General features: G+C 35.7%; 1 protein-coding gene across 6 annotated transcripts in view; it reads left to right on the top strand.

The window, feature by feature from the left end:
- The window catches only part of LOC149065565 (uncharacterized), a 259702-nt gene that overhangs the window by 215379 nt on the left and 21541 nt on the right, over positions 1–22782 (top strand). For all 6 annotated transcript variants that reach the window (XM_089253491.1, XM_089253490.1, XM_089253493.1 and 3 more), the window contains 3 exons: positions 9255–9403; positions 16751–16845; positions 16984–17086. In XM_089253491.1, the coding sequence (XP_089109617.1) occupies positions 9255–9403; positions 16751–16845; positions 16984–17086 (347 nt within the window). The remainder of the gene's footprint in view (positions 1–9254; positions 9404–16750; positions 16846–16983; positions 17087–22782) is intronic.

Raw genomic sequence — 22782 nt, 5'->3', positions numbered from 1 at the left:
CAATACTTTTGGGATTGCTCTTTTTGGTTTAGGGCCTTGGGTCAGACACAGGGATCCCAACATTGGGCGCTTAAGCACCCACAGTATTTTTTAATACCATTCTAAGCACCCCCCCCCCCCCCTTTATTCATAAATCCCATCTACAATAATACACCAACCAGTGTTCACCAATAAGCATCTAGATGCATGATTCATGCACTGAAATTCAATTCTACTCCTCTAAATTTAGCTGAGAAGTAAAAATACTTAAAATACTCCTATTAAATTTTTTAATAATTATTTCCTTGTTTTTTCATTAAAAATACCCCTCTTACAAAACTGCCCATCTAAAATTTTGGGGAGGTGTGAAATGAATCTTCAATTATTTTTTGGATAAACACTGACTCAGACTTACGTTCACTTGCACATCTCTCCCTAAAAATCTTATGCTATTAACTTTGAATAAATGAAATAAGGAATCAAATTAATAATTCTAGTTTACCTTATTTTGCTATTTAAAATATTACCTATACACACACACACACACACATAATACATCATCCATCATACTTATAGTCATTGCTTTGTTCTTAGATGACACTAAAAGAAGTGCTTTCCAAAGTACCAGGGCATGAAAAATTCATGATTTTTTAAAAAATCAAAAACAATTTTTTATTTAAATCATTTTTTTATTAAAATTAACTGACTGCTTATGAATTAAAACAAATCTTGTTTATCATTAGGAATGCATATTTTCATATCGTCTACCTATTTTTTTCACCAAATCTCTTAAATTTAATTCAGCGTTAATGAATAATTAACAATAAACTAACTACAAGCAGAAAATATTAACATCAAAATTCTGTGTTTATGTAACATGAAAAGTCATTGGGTGCAATTAAATTACATGGATTAACATTTTTCTTGCAGAGAAATGCTTTTATTCATGATGGTCTCTCCACTTTTAAAGTGGATTGCTAGTGGCGATTCAGTATTGCATATGATGCAGTGTTTCTCAATTAACTCAATGTGCAACTAAAGGGTTACTCAGCCTCAACTAAATGAAAAACATATTCTATATTGATGAGATTGTTTCTTGCACAATTGATGCAGGCAGTTATTTTAACGTGTTTCCAACTTGCCATGTTGCTTAATAACTTACATTTGTACAAATGGTACGTATTTTTATTCTTGCACAGAATTATGACTTGGTAAAAAACAAGCAAACTTTTTAGACTTCACTTTTAGTATTAAAACTTCAAGTCCAATGAATAGTATTTATATTGGTACAATATCTATTTTAAATCAGCAATTATGGCATAGAATTCAAGGCTTTATACACAAACCAATTGCTGTTTCTTTGTTGGGGGAACCCTAGTGCCCTATTTTAATACATTGCAAGTACTTAGTGTAGTTACATCTGTAAGTTTAGCTACTATATTTTCTGAAATTTTTTCCATGTATAAAAATCTAGAAATGGAACAGCTTTCTTTCTGCACTGTATCATGGGATTAAGTTTGTCTCCATTTACCCCAAAAAATCTTCTATATTGCTTTTAATCACTAACTTTACCACGTGTAAATAACTTGATTACTATACCAGGTTACTTTTACTTCAGTATCATTAAAGTTATGTATAGGAATGACAAACTTTAAATATTATGATTTATATCAATGATTTTATTTAAAAAAATCAAGTTGATTTAAATCAGTGTACCCTGCAAAATACCAAAAAAAAAGAGAGAGAAAAAATTAGTGCAACTTTTTTTCACTTTGTACAGCAAAAGCTCATTACAACGATACTTGATGTAACAATAAATCCTCTACAACAATATTTAAAAAAAAATTTTGAATTGCCTATAGTCTAACGTTAAATTCCTCTCGATACAACAATATCCTTTACAATGATATATTTTTTAGGACCATTACAATGATATATTTTTTAGGACCATTACAATGATATATTTTTTAGGACCATTACAATGATATATTTTTTAGGACCATTACAATGATATATTTTTTAGGACCATTACAATGATATATTTTTTAGGACCATTACAATGATATATTTTTTAGGACCATTACAATGATATATTTTTTAGGACCATTACAATGATATATTTTTTAGGACCATTACAATGATATTTTCTTTTATATTTTGCTCAAAATCATTTTGAATTTAATTTTAACTGTCACATGTTTTCATTCTTTAAAAGTCATCTAATAACATTGTATTTTGCACTGCATAATTACTGAAAGTGCTAAGGATATGTTGGTGTTGCTACTTACTGTGTTAGACACAGAAGCGCAATTTATTAAACTTGTTCACAGGAGCAATGCATGTAATTGAATGTTATTGATCAACTACTCAATTACAATTTTTAGGCGGGAATAAATAGATGAAATCATTTTTGGGGCACTAACAATTGCAATTTGGAAAAGACTCCAACTCTTATACCCCTACTACCTCTTGGCAGTACTGGGATCACTGCCACATCTGAATCGCCATCCCAAGCGGATAATACTAAGTCCTGGTACTCTGTCAGAGACTCACTAATACTCACTCCTACCTGATTCATTTTCACCCACAGGATTACCCGCCCAGGGAACTTTCAATGACAAAAAATGTCTTGAATGTTACTAATCTTCCTCCAGGAAGGCAACAGTGCTCGAAACCCCAAAAATCCATAACACCTTGTTCCCCAGTTCCCTAACAATAGAAATCACTGATAATTAATCCCTATCAGTATCCTCTTCTACCACATCTTCAACCACCCATTCCCCCTCTAAATTGTCACCACTGTTTATAAAGATGCTTCTTCGACCACAGGTGGCTCTGTTATACCTGGGCTCTCCAAAACCCTAACTCTCCCGTGATGCTTCAACCTCAAGCTACAGTCTTGTCCTTTCCAAACAACCCTTACACTTTAAACTATCGGCTACTGTCCCCCCTTGTTCAGGGAAACCTCCTGTTGCAACCTATGCATAACACTAATCGAAGCCATTGCATACTAATGCTAAAGCTAGATAAGAAGCAAAATAAACAACTTAAGGTAGGAGAAAAAGAATCATTAACAACAAATTTAAAATAATCTGAGATACTTGGTAAAAAAATATATGAAAATATTACAAGAAAATATTAAAATTAACAATATAATATAATATAATGCAAAATAAACATAAAATATTGTATGTAAAAATAAAGTAAAATAAAATTTTCTACTCTTAAGAAGAAATATATATATATAAATAAAAAAAATACAACATGCATCCCCCCCTAAGAAGTTCTAAGATACAAATACAATTTATGCTTATTAGCATTATCTATCTTATTTCCTGACACTAAAAAAATTAGGCCCAATGCAAAATAACAAAAAATTACTGAGGAATTAAAATTACCTGGGAGAAAAGTCTAGACTGTTTGCTAACAGTAACGCTCAAAATGCATGAAAATTATAGCAAAGAAAAAACACCAAAATGGCGGTAAACAAAGAACCAGATATTCCTTTGTATATAAGCACATGAGCAAAAAAAAGAATATAGACGAAGAAACAATGGGGGAAAAAATCTGGTAAAAGTACAATGGAAATGAAGCAAGAGAGAGAATTTAAATCTATCAAAAATACACCATGAAAATGAAAAAGTAGAGAGAAATGAAAAACACTCATCTCTCGCAATTCCAAAAACAGCGGTCCTTAAAAAACTGGTGGCGAAATCAAACTTAAGGGAATAATAAACACGCAGTCTAGGAAAATAAAGAAAACACAAAAGAGTTTTACCCAAATAAATAAAAACACTAAAGAAATACCCCAAGAACAAAGATCACAAAATGACACACTGACACCACAGATAATCCCTTGGTAATCCGTCAACAACGATTCCGGCTAAAATTACTGCTATTGGCCTGTCAGCGGAGCATGATAAAAACACCTCTGATCCCTACCAAGACAAGAATGAGGCAATCAATTTAATTTACTTTATTGTTTCATTTTGTTACATAAAATACAAGATGAGACAAAAAGTCGGCGAAGGGGATCTAGAGACCCATACTGTTTGATACATTACAAGTTTATAATGAATAGTAATGAACACTTGTTAGTGAACAATATCAACAAACTAAAATGGAAAAAAGAAATGAAATATAAAAAAAAGCAAAAGGGGGATTTAAAAATTGAAACTTTCATTTTTTCCCTTTTTCTATTTTTTATTTTATTTATTTATTTATTTTTTTCAGTGGTTAATATGAGGGGGAAAAATCAAATATCAAAACAAACTTTCACATGATTTGTAGTATCTTTGGTAACAGCAAGGTGCGCAACCATATGAAATATACATTGCATGGATTTTTTCTTCCTCAGATGAGTACAAATTACAAGAATCGATACAATGTTACAATGTGTAAGATCGAATAGATACATAATTTAACTGAGTAAGGAGCATATGGCAGTTCTAAAGAAACTCTCAATGTCACTGATTGAAAAATATATTGCTTCATGTGTCTTTTGGAAGGTAATAAATTAGTAGTAATAAGAATATCAGGTGGCAAAGAGTTGAAAATTTTTGAGGTGGGAAATGCAAACCTCAATTAGATGAGGTTAGTAAAATGCTTCTTTAAAAGAGTTTTGTGAATAAGTGGTAGTGAGTATATATTGTTCAATTGTTGAAACGAGAACTGTTTAAAAGCAAAGTAAGTTGTCGTTTAAAAATAATTATAGTAGATTTGTAGAAGTAAAGCTGACGTAAGGGAAGGGTTCCAAGATTGTGACAGTGTTCCGTAAAAAAAATTGTTGACACAGGACAGTGTGTCAAGAGGAGGGACTGATTTTATAAATTGGTATGATCGTCTTTTGTTATATGAGACATTCTTTTCATGCTACTTGTTATGGCAATTGTTGGGGGCAGAGTGTGTCGACTGAGCTGAAGAAAGAAAAGCAACGATCCGAAGTTCATTTTGAACTGTAACTTTTATTCTATAAAAGTTGCAAAAAAAAGATCATTTACGTTCATCAGAAAATACGGCCGGCAATCAAAAAGGGAGAGACAAATCAAATCCCGACATACATACATGAAAAAAAAACAGACATCTCACATATAGAGAAAAAACCAGTCTATATATCCGTGCTCCCGAAGGTGAGAACATGCCGCCGCCGATTTGCATATAGCGTCACAACAACCGGTTCCTGCACGTGCATGGAGGGGGGAAAAAAAAGAAGGAAAACAGTCCAACAGCAATCACACCTCTGGATTTACACATGCACCGATCTGTTTTGTTTGTGCATAGTAAGGCAATCAAGCATATGCATCAATAACATGCTTAGTAGTTTTGTGTGCGCAGGAAGCATTTTCAATGTGTGCTGGTGCACCAGTGCAGGTAAAGAGAATGTTTCATCATAGTAGCTCTGATAGAAAGAAAACATTGGAGGCGTTCTAGGATCATCAGACGTCTATATATATGACTTGCAAGGGTGTATGCAGGGAAGTATTGCATTGAATATTTATGGATTACTGAGGGGCTTTGCAATCTCACAATGCAAGTGACCTAAGCTTCTAAGTTGAAATGCCTATTGGGGGGTGCTGTATTCAACTGAAACACTCTTTAAATTTGTTTCAAGAAAAAAGTTGAATTCGAGTTTTTTGATTAGGCTGTAGTTATTTAGTCTGGGGTGGTACATAGTCATTTGCCCAACCCCTGGTTAAGGTTAACTTTCATCATTACTACTGAGAGGCTTCGTGCCAATATTTTCATGTTTGCATGTTTAATAACATACCCAATATAAAGATGCATGCAAGTGTACTTGGAGGTGCTATGATTAAAAATGTTGAAAAAAAACAGAAAAACACAACAAGCTGAATCATCACACATATGCAGGCAGGATAGTATTACAAAAAAATGCTGCCATCTATATTTACAAATCATAACACTTTGTGACGGTCACTACTACTAGTTATGAGGGCAATTCCAATGTAAACCAGAATTTTTTTTGTTCTCCAATGACAAAGTACTAAAATAACATTTTTCTACATAATTGGCTGCTGTGGTGGTCGAGTGGTTATAGTGACGGACTCGCGATGCGAGGAACCGGGTTCGAACCCCACAGTGGTGGTCAGCTGAAGTTGGTTTTCTGTGGTTCCCAACTTCAAGGTGCAAATGCGAGCCGATCTCCCCGTTACAAAGTCTTGCCACAGAGAGCAACAGTCCTACAACTATAAATCATTCAATCATAACACTTCACTCATAGTTAGAAAAACTTTTGGCAGATGGCAGCACTACACATAACAAGCATTACAGAGAAACAAAAAACTTCACGTCAGGTTTCACTACACGTACACGCACATTCCCACATGTACCGATTCGTTGGGGGTTCCGCGGGGGGGGGGGGGTGCATGTGTGGTGTAGCAGTAGTAGGTAGGGCCTCCAAAAAATGGCTCGGGGATCCATGATGTTCTTAAGTCAGCCACCTCGTTGGGCAGTTTGCCTGTTATGGCGTTGTATTTGTATAATCTCCAGATTTTGAAATATATTTTTCCCAATGAATTGGCAGTTTTGATCCCTTCTTTGGAGAAAGAAGAGGACTGTGTATGCAGGTGATGGTGTACCTACTCTTCTACTCCTGCATCGTCGTCAAATTGTGTCTTCACAAGGCCTTTTTAACCACTTCCCGTACAAGAATCGTGATAAATTTGAATGATCTGTATTAGACGTATAGGTGATAAATGTGGTAGCCTGGTTTGCACATAAAGAAAGGAAAAGAAATTTTAAAAAAGAAATAAGGGTGAGGAGGAACAGTATGGAGGAATGATTAGATAAGGAAGTATTAGTACAGTGCCTCTCCACTCTCACCTACAAACTAGTCTTGTAGAATAGGTTTTTATTTGTTCTTTTTCTCACTTTCATGTATAGTATATAATAGAAGGATTAGTTCTGAGAAAGACATTATGTATGTGTGTGTTGGGGAGATCACTAAACACACACACACAGGATTATAGAAAGATAAAAAAAAAATTGTGTTAAAATTGTTAAATACTTTCCATGAATGTGGATGCTTTCAGTTTGAAATGGATTTGCAGATCCCATTTTGCAATAGGAACAAAATCGGCAAGATTATGAAGGTCCAAAGTAATTAACTTCAATCCATGATTTTATCAAACAAAGAATAGAATCTTCACTACAAACTTTATGAAAACACCTATGTTCTTGTTGGTTTCCATGTATGTAAATATTTTGCAAGGTGCTCTCACTTTTTACATAAAACCAACATCTAAATTTTCTGGGGGTTTTTCCAGATATACTGAGGTGACTATCCTATTTATCTCGGATTATCCAGACCACTTCAGTGAGTCTCAATAATGTGCATTATTTCTTCCAACTCCTTCAGGTTTTTTGTTATTTTCAAAACTGAAATCGTGATAGTATTAGAAATATGAAACCAAATTTCTGCGGCACAATGGAAAATCTGAACAGCTTTTGTAACTCTGCTAGATCTCGAAATACTCCAACAACACCCTAAATCACTGTGATGCATTGGTGGGAGTGATAGCTCTATTACTGTATTTTATTGCTGAAATGTCTTGCGGCACCTTCTGGTGCCGTTTGATGTTACCATTTGCGAATAATTAGTACAATATCCGAAGTTTTAGGATAATATAAGAGGTAGACTATGAAGGGGGGGGGGGTGTGCATGTACAAGTGAGTAACTAGTACTTTTGCTGTGGCTGTAATCACAATGTAATATAATGCATGCAGAGAGAGAATTGGTGGTAATATCTTTGCCAATCAGAGGCGCTAACCTGAAGAAAACATTGGGGTGCTGAAAGTTGCTGGTTGTCTTGTATATATGGGACTCGAGCGTATGCAGGTGAGAGAAGGTGCATTGCACATTGTTTTTTCAGAAATTATGGGGGGCTGAAATGGCCTCAGACCCTATGTTCTGGTGCCTATGTTGCGAATAGAGAATCACGGTTTGGGTTGGAGGATATGCCAAAGATAAGAAAAAAGTTGACTTTCCCTGCTCTGTTGTACTTGCATTTTCTTGTTTCAAGTATTCTGACAGTGGGTAAATCAAAATTTATGTGTGGTAAATATTTTGACGCCAGCATTGATATCCATATTTTTCTGAATAAACAATCAAAATTTGCTAAATGCATGCGATATATATGATATGTTTTGTGAAAAAATCCTTTTGTGTACATAATCAATATTCACTCATTTCTATAAAGACTGTAAATTAGTGGGGGGGGAGGGGGGTAGAATGCCATGGAGAACGAGGAGGAAAAGGCTGAGGAGAACAGAGGGTGGAGAAAACACGTGTGCAACTTTGTTTCATAGGGTTGCAATAAGTTTTGCCTTGAGGTAATAAAGAGGTTGAAGAAATAGTCAGTTTGAATGAATTCATTCCTCTGGCATTTCGAAACAATATTACATCTCTGATCATAAAGAGGTTAAGCTATCCAAACAGATAGCAGTCAGTCTGGTAGTGGTCGCCTATAGAGAGGGTGTTCCAGAGCTGACCAGTGAACTGTCTTCATCTTTTTAATTACTAATGTAGCAATGTGTGACATTCTATTGTAGTTGAAAAAAAGTGATCCCCCACAGATTGATCATGTTGCTTGCTGCAGTATAAGCATTTGCCTTCACCAGAAGCTAGCAATAGTAAGCAGCATTTATTTATCATTTTTTGCTCATGAAATTTCACCACTGTAATGCCCATTGGAATCCCAACAAATGTTTCCTACAGTGATGCTTGTCAGTGGCCATCATTATTGAGGTTCATTTTTGACAGCATCACCTCCTGCAAAGAAATTTTCATGCCAATCATACATTTGAGTTTGGGTTTCAAAGAGTGTTTCTTCCCTGAATTGTGCATAGTTTTCTCATTGGTTTTACATCATCTTTATCAGAAATTTTATAACAATGCACCCTGCAATGGATGCATGAACCTCTGGCTTGCTCGTTGTGCTACTGAAAACAGGCATGAGTTGCTGCAGACAACAAGAAGTAGTAAGAAACTGCAAACATCAAAACCGTGTACCAGTTAACCATTAGAGAGCCATTCACCAACATATAAAATGCCACTGATGATTAAAGCTGTTAATATTGATTGTATTCCACTTATCCCCAGTTTTGAGTTTTGGGTAAACAGGTACTACTGTATAAGTTAATTTTTTGTAGATTTAATTATGTACATTCGAAATTTTATGTTACAATTTCTTATACATTTATTATCAATTAATTCAGCGGTTTTTTTTCTCCCTCCCATTTATTTTTCTTCCTCATAGGATCAATAAGCAACTTACAGTAGATCAAAATTATGCTGTTACCCCTGACACTGTTACACCTTTTTCCTCAAAGAAAGATGCTTGCCAGAGGCTTTTAAAATACCATGTATTCAACAGTAGAGTACCATCATTTGATGAAATGGCAACAGGTAATAATTTCAACTAAATATGACTTGAAGTATTCAGTGTTAACATGATATATTTGGTGCATGATAAAAATTGTGAGATTAGGGCTTGACAAATTACAAAAAGAATCTTTTGTCCAAAGTAATGTTTCTTGACTTTTTTTTCTAATGCATAGGGGACCCTCTTTTATGTTGGCAAATATGCCCATATAAATTTCAACCATTTTGTGTTTTCAGACTCCAATTTAGTAACTACACAAAGTACATTTTATAGGCACCAATACCAATTTTTTCAGTTGCTATAATGTCCTGGGATTTTGTCACACTCTGCTGTACACAGCCTAAACTGGTTTTCTTTCTAATTTGAATTGAAAATTGATAAAAAGAATTTGCAAACATACTCAATATTTGAATTCAGAATAAAATTTTAATAAGCAACACAGTTTAAAACAAATGCAGTTGGACCTGTTTACAATGAGCCCACTTTTAGTGAGAGTCTAGATTTAATGAGCAGGTTTTCCGCATTCGTTTTGATTTAGTGAGGGATTCAAAAGGGAAACCTTGAAAACATTAATACAAAAATAAGAGAAAATGAAAATTATATGCAAGAACTACAAAACTGCTTGAGTTTCTTTCACTGCATATTGCTCACTCTCATAATATTGAGATAATGCACTTTGACGAGAGATGACCATCAATCAAACTACTATTCTATTGAAAAACTCATGCTTTTGAAGGATTGCCAGGCCATTTATGGTAAAAAAAATTATTTTTACTAATTAATTTATTTTAAGTATATATATTCTATTCCAACTTTTCAGAAAAAAACTTGCAGATAATGCTGCACAGTGTCATATAATCAGCACTAAGAAATTTAGATGTTTTTAATGAATAATCTATGGTGTGTGTGCTCATGCCGGAAAATATGGTAGTTATGGTATGGATTTGATTTTGCATTACATTTGTAAGGTATAAATAACTTCCTTGCATTGTGTAACACTGTGTGTGCCCAGTCACAGAATGTTCTTTTACTAAAGGTGTAGAGCCTTTGATATGTAAATCAAAGTATTTCAGTTAATAAGAGCGCTAGATTTATCTCTACATCAGATATCATAATTTTTTACAACTCAAAGAATCTTGAGACTTGGCTACATTTTTTATATTGAATGTTTTCAATGGGATTATATTATGATATTTGTAACTTTTTCCATTATTTGACTTTTGACATTGGATTTTAGAAAAGAGTGTGTAAAAATTTGTTTCTAGAAATTTTAATTTTTCATTCTGTACCACAAAATAAATAAATGCCACATTATTTAGTTTGTTATATATAGGATGATTCTATAAATTCATGACAAACTTTAAGAGGTGATATAAGACACATTTTAAAACACTTATTGAAACAGGCATTTTTTGTCATAATGTCCTTAAATTTGAGTAGCCAAGATGTTAGATATACGGGGTGATTATAAAAAAACTATCCCGACATATGGGCCCCTAACTATCATACCATTCACAGAAACTGAATGAAATTTTGGCATAAGGTATTTTGAGGTATGCGCTCAAGAATGATATGGAAAACAACAGTGTCACTCTAACAGTTACAGTGAGAAAATTTCGAAAATATCAAATGGCAACACCAAGTTTTTTGTATTGGAATGCGATCTCCATACTGAAAAACACTAAATAGCATTGGAATGGCACCTGTAGCACGAAAATCCCCGGAGCTGGGCAAGGAAAAAATAAAAAGGACTTTACCGTGCACCAGAGCATTAATGTTCGTTTCATTCGTCACACCGTTTCTTCGGCTGAGATCCCAGCCCAATTAGTCCTCCACAAGGTCATGTGGAAAATTTGTGAAGCAATAAAATGCTTTATTTTATGCTGCTTCTCTGTCCTTATTGGTTGTCCTCACTTTTAGCCTATCTACCGCCGGTGATTTTCATGCTACAGTTGCCGTTCGAACGCTATTTAGGGTTTTTCACAATGGAGATCACATTCCAACACAAAAAACTTGGTGTTGCCATTTGATATTTTCGAAATTTTCTCACTGTAACCGTAACTGTTAGAGTGACACTGTTGTTTTCCGTATCATTCTTGAGCTCATACATCAAAATACCTTATGCCAAAATTTCATTCAGTTTCTGTGAATGGTATGATAGTTAGGGGACCATATGTCGGGATAGTTTTTTTATAATCACCCTGTACTTTTAGGGAGTGCACAATAACAATTCACCATTATGAAATATTATATTTTCCCGACAGATTTGCTGTGATATGTACTATCAACCATTCAAGGCTGCAGGGATTTGTAATGTGGTAGAGGCCTGCTTGTGGTGTAACCTGGGTAACCAAAAATCTACAAGTCAATATACCACTTGTGACTGTTTGCTGCAGCCCATTCGGAGGGTTGTGGCAACATAATGAAGTAGGCCCATTTTTGCAGTGAAATACAGAATTACTCAAACATTAACTTTCTGCTCCAATGGATTGGATACGGTGAGCCCATTATGCGGCAACCCTCTCCCAATAACTGGGTTTTTTTTTTGAGTCCATATCCTAGGCATTGTGCACTCAATTCCTATTGAAAACTTAGGAACTTTCATTGGTGGATCATTAATGTCACTATATATATAATTTTAGCAATGTATTTTATTAGTGTTTGCAACTCAACCTTTCATATTTGACCATATATTCCATGATGAGAAACATTTGTTTAGATGTGTTTTATCACGTCTTAAAGTTTATCCCATAAATTCTGAATCACTATAGAAATCATGTTATCTTTGGGTATTTTTTTAAATGAAAAAATTCAGATCTTTTTTGAGTTTCTTGCAGTATTACATTTATTTTTATTATTATTTTGAAATTGCATCTATCTTTACCGACTAGCTATAGCATGACTACACAAACTTGTATACAAATTTGGCAGAAACCACCAGACTGAAAAATGGGGTGGATCAAATTTACGTATTGTTCCCCATTAAGAAACACTTAGACCAGGGCCACAGCGAGAAGAGAACCAGGAAGTTCATCCTAGACAGAGAACTGATCATGACGATGGAGCAAATAACAAGGGTCTAATATTTTCACTTTGAAAAATCTGAAAAGTATAATATATTAACTCCTTGAACTGAAACGAATCCAGCTCACCATGAAATTGTCTGCCTGAGCCGTGCTGCCTGAAAATAAATTGCGGTTCAAGGGATTAAGAAATATATGAAATCTATCCTGAAAAGAGGCCCCTCATTATTTTAGTACAGATTACCATATCTGGTAAAGGTTCTAGATCCACAAAATCAATGACTTGTTTCAAGGCTAATCAGCAGAAAATTTAGATTAGCAACAGCTTTTTTTTTATGACTGTTGCACTTGTGCTTGCAAAACTGACATTGCCAAGAAATGCAGTATATCAATGGGGCATTTAGTTATTTTGCATGCTCTCAATATCTAACATTAGGTAGTAATGAAAGAGAATACGTATTATGAAAGACTGAGGTTTTGGATGTTTTTCTGTTTCTGAAAGGCAATACCAGGAGTATTTCTTATTTCAGTTCATTTCTTCTCAGGGGTAGCAGGCTGTAAATTGCTTCGAGTTGTCAGTTAAAAGAAAGGGCCGCTATGGTGGTCGAGTGGTCATAGTGACAGACTCGCATTGCGAGAACACAGGCTTGAACCCCACCGTTGCCATAGTGGTGGTCAGCTGAAGTTAATTTTCTGTGGTTTCCAACTTCAAGGTGTGAATGCCAGCCGATCTCCCCATTAAAAAGCCTCACCACAGAGAGCAACAGACCTACATACAGCACAAATGTAATCAATCATAACACATCACTCACTTCCCTTCTGAAATATAGATGGCAGCACTGAAAAATCAAACACACTACATATGCACTCAGACTGTTACATACACACCCAGTTACATCTCCAGCACAACTCACTAGGTAGTAAATCGCCCATAAATGGTGATAGACCTGAGTTGTGATTGAATGGATGACAATAATGAATGGAACACGACTTTAGGTGCATGTGTGGTGTAGCAGTAGTAGGTAGGGATTCCAAAAAATGGCTCGGGGATCCAGGATGTTCTTAAAGTCAGCCACCTCGTTGGGCAATTTGCCTGTTGTGGCGTTGTATTTGTATTTGTATTTAGTTAAACTATAAACTGTTAACTATTAGTACAACATTTTTACAAATAATTATCACAGCCTTTTCTCTCAAATATTACAATGAGACAATAAAATAGAACGCTCTCACCGCTATGTCCAGGTATTCACGTATTAGTTCACATCATCCGCAAGACACTTCAAGATGTCTCAGTCAATCTGTGATCTTCAGTAAACCATGGTAGGAGAAACCCTGATACCAGGTTCGGACTGTTTTGTATCTCGAAATATCCGTTGAGGCTATAGGTCAGCCATTGTGTAGGAAACTGGAGGCGGACATCAAGAGAAGTCTAAGGGTAGCCGGTCTGGCTACTAATCAATCCGCAGGCGATGGAATCACGACGATATTTGATTATCCCGTGTGGTCAAGCGATGAGACGGGTAAGGTGCCAAAGGCACACCTTCCCAAATTTAACACATTGTTTCAACTGAGAGACGATCTGGCTCACACAATTCAACAGGGCGTGATGCCATAGTAATGAAGACAGGAAGTTAGTCGAAAGAAGTAGTAGTCGTGCACATCTCTATTTGGTTTTTATACAAGAGCGTTCCCACAATGCTTCATGACAGAACCAATCACAAGATCGAAGGTGCGGTATTGAGCTTGCGTCTAATTTACATAACTTCATGAGAGAAAAGGAAATATTGTAAAAAATATAACACAGAATCTGGCAACCACAATAAAGACGGCAGCCGATTGGCAGACACATGATCCCGCCGATCGATCGAGGAGACAAAATAATAGAAAACAAATTAAAATCTATTAAAAATGACTAGAATAAGGACCATTTCTGTGTGGGTCTAAATGGTAATGTTACACTTAGGGCATCAGGAGGAAAGAGGCACCACAAAAAATAATCAGCTAGTACATTTTTTTAATGTAATTTTTTCCCCAACATCACCCACCTGGTAGAGAATCCTAAAATTTTAAGAGCATTTGACTGTGTACAGTTGAAAATTTTTATCTGATGGTTGACCAGGGCGTCAACTAAAGGAGAGCAGGGGGTGATCTACTTATTGCGGCTCTGAGGGCAACACAAAAACAAACGAATAATATTGCAAATAAGAACTCGCGTTAATGCCCAGTTTGTGGATTGAGATTTCGTTCAATTTCCATAAAGTAAGGCCAGAGCCATTTTAACAGCATGCCTTCCCTCAGCTAAAAATACCTGCCTGCCAATTTGAGCATACCTACTCTCTCTAAAATTTTAATGAGATCAAATTGTCACGAGGCCTTTCTAGCACTTGAGGGACCCCAGCCATGGTTAAGAGGGTCGTGTGTTAATGTTGAGTGAGACAGGGAAGGGCACCAAAATCACTTGAGTGCTTAGGGCCTTCATATATCTTAATCCTGCCCTGTAACCTCCCGCAGGATTACATGTCCAGTTCGAAATATCCAGTTAGAGCAAACAAGGAAAACAAAGATTCCACCTCAATTACATTATTATAATTTTTCAGATAAGTTTAAGACAATGTTTATCTAATCGAAATTAAAATTAAATTTTCAGCTTCGTTAAAAATAGATTTTTGATTAACACATTTTTTCCACTTAAAATTAGTTCAATAATTCTAGACAGTCAAAATGGATGGATCTCGCCAAAAAACTGGAATTCCATACTCTATCGAGTATCATCTTTCCTCTTGTTAATCCATAAGTTTGTGTTCTGGCTGCAAACATGTTGTAGAACCAAAAATTTTGGGATATGAGAAATCGGGATATATTTTTAAGATGCATCAAGCCCCATTAACAGCTGTCACTATTCAATAGTAAATTATGAAGTGGTCGACAAATGTTATGACATGAATCTACCAAACTGATATCGCCAGAGGAACTGGTCACCTCGGTCAGCAAACAATCATCGAAGATTATCACTTGGGATACATACTGGAGTGGCAGCTATTCATTAGTCTCAATCTACACGACTTACAGACATTTAGAATTTCATTAAAAATATTTACATCAGGAGCAGGAAGGTTAATCAATTAAATTATGACATTTTAATTATTAGACCAGCAAAGCTGTTAGTTCAGAATGGGGGGAATTAATAATCAAAGTTGAGAAATATGTGGAAATGCAAGTGATTAGAGAGAGCATGAGAAGTGTATTTATGTATATGATTACAAACAGGTCTTTTTTCTGGAACCAACCATCTGATGGAAACACTACATCTCTCGATAAACTCTGACATCTCAACATCATTTACAACATATTTCAAAAATATTTTGGAATCTCAACAAAACTTAACCAGGCGAGCTATGACAAAAAAATGTCAACAAAATACAATTATTCTGGCAGAAGTCTGCAGCCAACTGCCAAAAGCAAGTGTGTAATAAATATTATTTCAACATTACAAAATAAACAATTTGTTCTTCGAGACCAAGTGATATCTCACCTGGGATTCTTCTCTAAAAACTAATAAAAAGATAAGTTACATAAGGAATGAGTTTTGGGGGGACATCAGCAGCTGACCTTGGCCCTGTCCTGTTGAAAGACTGCAAGACTCCCTCCCCCAGGGTCTTAAGACTAATTAGACTTCTGGCTCAAGACAGTACACCAGTGAGGCTCCTGGATGGTTCCTGGTAGCTGAGCGGTACCTGAGATCTAAACATGTGATTATTTCCCATATAACAAAAAAAAAAATTAAGCAATGGAGAAGGATCCCATCCTGATCCATTACAAGTATGGGACTTTAATTCTTGTGAATTGGCATATTTCCATGAGTAGTGGTGAAAAACCATGGTTGTGCATAAACATTTGTCACTTGTAAACTTCACTAACCCCCAAAAAAAATTTTTAAGAAGTCTTTTTTTTCAGAAGACCAATATGTTTGAAAAATGTATTATGAGAATAATTCAACTGTTTGTTAACTGTTTTAATTTCAAGTGCAAATATTGTTAGTGTCTAAACTTCTGCAATCGGGTGTATAAAAATGAGTAGTACTTTTGACATGAATCGTATAAAATATTGCATAAGTACATCAAAACGTTTTTCAATTTGTGTTCCTATTGTAAAAATTTTTAAATTCTGATATTACAAAAGAAAAATGATTTATGGGTGTACATATAATTAGTTAATTGACCTTGAATTATCATGCCTGTTCAACATCTTACTTTTTAGTTAGTAATTTAATGTCATCGGTGTTGGTTCAGATATTTTCTTCATACAATGTTTTGTGAAACTTATACATAGTATTTTACTAATTCACAGCAGATCACATGTTTGAAAGAGTTTCTGTGCAGTTATTGGATAAATTTAGGAAAATGGTCAGCAAGTATCATTTTCTTCAATTGAAAGATAGCATGGTGAGCCTGTACCATTTATATTTCCTCTTGCATGTGTCTAAGATTTAGTAAAACTAGTTGCAATTAATTGTATCAAAATAATATCAATGCTTCAAAAATATTGCATAATCATTCATGCATGTTAATTATAATTTTCAGAGGCCTTGCCCCACTCCTGAATGTGTGCTTTTAGAACGTTTGTTTCAAGATGAAGAAAAAGAAGCATTGCGCAAAGATAAAGCTGCAGTATCAGAAGGAAAATGTAAGTTTCAAAATTAAATATTGCTGTAGTACCACAATAGAATGCCCTCCTCTTCTTCCATATTATAATTTTACTGAACTTTTTTATATATCAGATGGCTTTAGGATCATAAAAACCAGTTTTTGATCTACTCATGATTTTTTTTTTAAACTTTCTCAACAAGAGTCTCACTTTTCCTGTTTTTCTTGATTCAACCAGAATTTTATTGAAATCGAACGTCAATATGCTTTGATCCATGATGAAATTGCGGATTTTGTCCAGCTTTATAGCACTTTGATTGTCCACACACAGAATTAGAATGTCATCGAATCTGATTAGCTCTTTGAACAACAGCTTCAACCACACCAGTTCATTAGCAGCTTCACTTGGGCTACATACTCAGCTTCTGTCGAGGGGATAGCTATACTGTGTTGAAGTCTTGACCACCAGACCGTAGCAGCACCTGAATACAAAGAAACCATTCCAGAAATTGTCCATCGAGTTTTCTCATCATCAACATGATCTGTATCACTGTAAATACAGAAATTTGATCTTAGAAATGGTACAAATTCATCTATAAATCCTTTTTACACCAATCCAGTCATCTTTTGATGACTTAAACAAAGCTCAAGACACAAAAGTTACAGCAAGAGTTACTAGATACTATAAACACAGACTGCTTTTCTATATAAGGGGCCATTCAAGTATTACATAAGCAAATTTTTAGCAATTTTTGACCCCCTTCTCAGCAAAATTTCGTCATCACCGCCCCTACCTCTTAACGCATATTGGTGGGATCAGAAACGTACACAGGAAGGGAGGCATAGGGAGCTCGTGCACCTCCCTGCACAGACAAAAAAAAAAATTAATGCAAAAAATATTTTTTTAAAAATTAAAATTTCGAAAGAAAATACCTGTATATGTTATTATAATCAATTTCTTTTAATTTCAATGCTATTTGAAGAGCAAGAACTCAAAATTTCTCTTTAAGGAATTCATTGCAACCATAAGCCATACATGGTAAACCCTTAACCCGCGGACCAAATGTGGCCCTAAAGGTTATCTGATGTGGCTTGCCCCCCCCCCAAACCTAATTTTGTTAAAATGAACTGAGCGGCACGTTTACAAATCGCTTAAGTGACCCGTGGCACATTTTCAGATCACTAAAGTAGGCTTTAAAGACTGCTTTCACATTCAAAGATCACCTAAGTAACCCGCGGCACAGTTACAGAACACTTGAACAATCCGTGCCGCATTTAGAGATCCCTTGAGTGACATGTAGCAGTTTTAGAGCACTTAGGCCCCTTTCACATGGAGCAGATTCGGATGAAGTTTTAACAACTGGTATATACTGAGCCTTCCAGACAAGACAAAGTTTGCCCGTAACTTTGAAGTGTTCATGTGGGTCCAGATGTCGTCTGCATGTGTCAAAACCTAAGTGCGGCCTCCGCATCTGCACATACAAGTTTTGACAATTGGGTTATTAGGAGCTATTCACATGAAGGATGCAGGTCGAATTCGTCTGCATCTTTGGTTACTTTTTAAAGATGATTTTGCATGGAATTATTTTTAATTATTTGCCATAAATACCCTTAAAACACCATATGAAGGTCCCTGTTCAACAATAGGATGTACCTACATACGTCTATCCCTCCATTTTCTTCTGAGATGGAGATATAGCAACTTTAACTGCCTTTTGTCCATACTTTACAATTTTATACAGTAGTACTTGTCAACAATGGCTACTGATGGGACCAAAATTATAAGCCATTCTGTAATTCATTATGAATATAATTGACTAAATACTTCAATAACTTTGAAATTTATCTAAAAATTTTTATTTTTTTTTAATTTCAAAAATTATTTAAAATATTTATATTTTAAATTTTTAAACTTTAAAAAAGATACTTTTATTAAACAACGTTATCCACTTACAGCGTTCACTCATCGCCAGATTAAGACGTTTGAAGGCCCTAAGCACTTGAATAGTTTTGGTGCCCCATCCCGATATCTACAAGTATATTTTACTCAATATTGAGTCTGTAAACTAAAAAAAAAATTGAAATTTTATATTTAAGAAGTGACTAATCTAAGGATGGGATTTCACTCTAAAAGGTTGATGAAAGTTATTTTATAAAACTTGAAAAAAAACAACTAATAAATTTAAATTTATTGGTTGCATTCGAGTAAATACAACGATCAGACATTTTGAGTCTCTGCCCCTCCCCTTTATTCTACTTGCAAAGTCTTTGATATCTCCTGGTTTGTTTTTTGGAACATTATTGGATGTTTTTAGAATTTTTCTTTCATATTTTCCAAAAAGATAGAACTTAGATTTTTTTTTAAATCTTTTGAAAATATATTTAGATATTTTCTCCCATTGACTACTTGTGAGGATCGAATCGAAGGCATCTTTATACCCATATTCAATGGTGCTTTAGATTAAACCACCAAAGAATGGCTCTAGGCAGCCTATGGGCACTGAATCAGGGGTGAAGGAGAAAAATAATTACAGAAATTGTGAAAAAAATAGTTTTTATGCACGAATTTCAAACTAAAGATGCGGGCACAACGCATCTTTAGTGCTCGTGTGAAAGGGCATGCGGATGCGGACCCGCTTCCACACCCACATCTGCTCTGTGTGAAAGGGGCCTTAAGCGGCTCCCAGTGCAGTTCTACATCACTCAAGTTACCCACAGAACATTCGCAGATTACTCAAATGATCCGTGGCATAACTACGGATCACTTGAGTGATGCGTGGCACAGTTCCAGAGCACTTGAAGGATCCGTCAAACATTTAGAGATCATTAAAGTGGCTCTGTAGGGGACTTATCAATAGGTAGAATGTTAGTTCAGGTCCCCAATAACTATCGAAAGGTTTTTCCATTTTTGGCGCACCGAATAAGATGCCATTAAGGATATTTCATATTTTCATAAAGGGTGGTTGATGACGTAAGCATTATCCAAACCTCCCTCTCCCCTTGCCATCAAAAGTCAGCAAATCAGAAACCCCCTCCCCCATCAATGCTGACGTAATACTTGAATGACCCCTAAGGAACATTGACAGGATCAGCTACCTCTCCCCCCCCCCCCCCACCCAAGCTTTAGTGGTCTCACATGGAGTAACTACTGGCTTAGCTTGCTCCATACCAAAACAAAGGATTTTCTCAGTATACAGACCTTGAGATATGAAAATGTCTCTATTTTCTTTCAGTTAAACTTGGACACCTAAGAATGAGCCTAGTGGACCATTGGTTATCTTGAACTCTTCCTTCAGACCAGCTATGAGCTTGTCTATCTCCGACTTGCTTGATCTAACTACCAGTCCATCATCAACATAGAGAGCAATGATAAGCATCTCTTTCTAGTAAACATACTTGGATTAGACTGAGACTGTTGAAAATTCAACTTTGTAATGAATTGCAGGAATCAGCAATTCCAACATCGTTGAGCTTGCTTTAGTCCCCAAAGTGAACATAAAAGACAATATACTCTACCAGAGCCACTCATCTTATTCCTCTGATTGTCGCATATAACTCTCCTCATCAAGAAATCCATACAGAAAAGCTGTTTCACATCAAATTGGTGAAGATACAATTCATGTGAAGTCAACACTGAGAACAGTATGCAGGGTATCGAAATGAGCAACGGATGAAAGCAAATCATCATAATCTTGACCTTCCCTCTTAGCAAAACCTCTTATGACATGCCAAGCTTTCGCCTTGGCAAGTGATCCATCTGCTCTTGTTTTGATTTAGTAAACCCACTTGTTGTCAAGAATTTTTTTTTTTTGGTAGAAATTTCAGTCAGTTCCCAGGTTTGTTTCTCTTCATGAGACACCATTTCTTCCTCCATAACATGATGCCACATTTTTGCTTCAGGCAAACTTACAGCTTCACTATAACTGGTAGGAGTGCTAACACCAGTCAAAGTACTGACCAATAGCATATAGTTTTCTGTAAGAAAAGGAGGTGGCCTGCATTCTTGAAGAGGATACATTCTTTCGAAAATTTCTGGCATTTCTTTTTCTTGGCGTTTGTCATCTACACTTGTATATTGTCATTTTCATCGCTCTTTTCACTCATCTCATCACAATTTTCAATGAAATTCACAGTTTCTAGTTTGAATGATTCTTCACAGAAAATAATGTTACAGTTGAATTCTACAGCATTTTTAGATGGTATGTACATACAATATCCATCATTAGCCTGGTAACTGACAGTCCTTCCACAGACTTTCTGTCCCACGTTCAATTTGGTTGATGAGCATAACACCTTGTACCGAACACTCAATGTTTGAAATTAAAAAAATTGTCTGTCTTACCATACCACACAGGGCCGTCATTTCAAATTTTTCTGGGGGGGGGGGCAAATAACATGTACTCAATGTATTTATAATTATATATATATATATATATACATATACTATTTTTAGCGTATTTTCAAAAGCCAGATATCTTCACCTTTCTTGTGGTAGATTATTTTGCATAAGAAACATGTGATTTTCACCGTACATCCAGTTGTTTGTCCTTGTTTCCATTTCTCTTCCTTTTCAATCCGAGTTTCTGCCAGGAAAGGAATCCATTTCCTCCATGGGTAACGGTGAGCTGTCTGGACGTTGGAAATCTTGCTCTGTTGCAAATCTGCACAGCTGTTTTATCAACAGCTCGATTGACTTCATCCAGGGGCACACCATCCCATACCATCTTGAAGTCCTGGTACTCTTTCGGCAGCATTGACATGAGTCGAAACTGCAACATTGCACCGGAAACCTCACATTTTAAAATGCAGCTTAGCTCGTCGTTTGCTTTGATAAATGTATTCTGGCAGCAACTGATGAAAGACATGGCAGTTTCTTTCTCGCTCCACTTTAGGTAAAAAAATCCGTCCACACAGCCGGTCTAGTTGATGTAACCATTACAAGTCATAGATTGCTAGTAGCTTCTCCCACGCTTCTCTGACTGTTTGTTGTGTACGTTTTTACAAAGTCAAAGTTTGTTTTATCAAGGCTCTCAGTAATCAGCAACCGAGCTTCAGTGTCACCTACCTCAAAGTCCTTTTTGGATTGGTGAAACTCTGCAGCCTCGGCAAGTGATGAGTTTTCCTTCGGAGGAAAAAACTTTCTCTTCCATTACAAAATCCAAATGTTTGTGGGTCTTCCAGCAATAGCATCATCACTATTTTCCATCTAGTCCAGTTATTTTGACACTGCAATCTCTCAGTCTGGAACTTCACGTCCATTGGAGCTATGTGGTTACACTTCCGTTGAATAATCAGACAGGGACAGCTTGACCTGGAGCCGCCAACCTCTCGTGATTCACAAACGCAAGGTATAGCAGAGTTTGAATAACAATACAATCAACATAACTAATTATTATAAAGTGAAACAAAAAGGGAAAATGAAAAATGTCATAACGCTCATGCACGTACACAACTTAATCTACGCGAGTGCAAACATCAGCTGGCAACAAAATGAACCAATTGGCAATTGCCAAGTTACAGCCAAGGTTGGCAAGATATCATAATTCAATGGCCTAATATATATGTGTATGTATTGACATCATTGTGCCCCACCTTCAAGTCAGTCTTCCAAACGTTGCAGATACCTAATTATTTTTTTTTTGTAAGTATTGTGCTGAAGGGTCTGTCTGCTCTCTGTGGAGAGGCATTTCTAAATGGGAAATGGCTCACATTCATTCCTCTAAGTTAGGAAGCCAA

This window comes from Pholcus phalangioides, unplaced genomic scaffold, assembly GCF_987345545.1.
Source record: "Pholcus phalangioides strain wild (caught in Gottingen) unplaced genomic scaffold, Ppha-v1.0 ptg000039l_1, whole genome shotgun sequence".
NCBI lineage: Eukaryota > Metazoa > Arthropoda > Arachnida > Araneae > Pholcidae > Pholcus > Pholcus phalangioides.
Note: the sequence above shows the minus strand (reverse complement) of the source record. Positions and strands in the feature narration are given on the sequence as shown.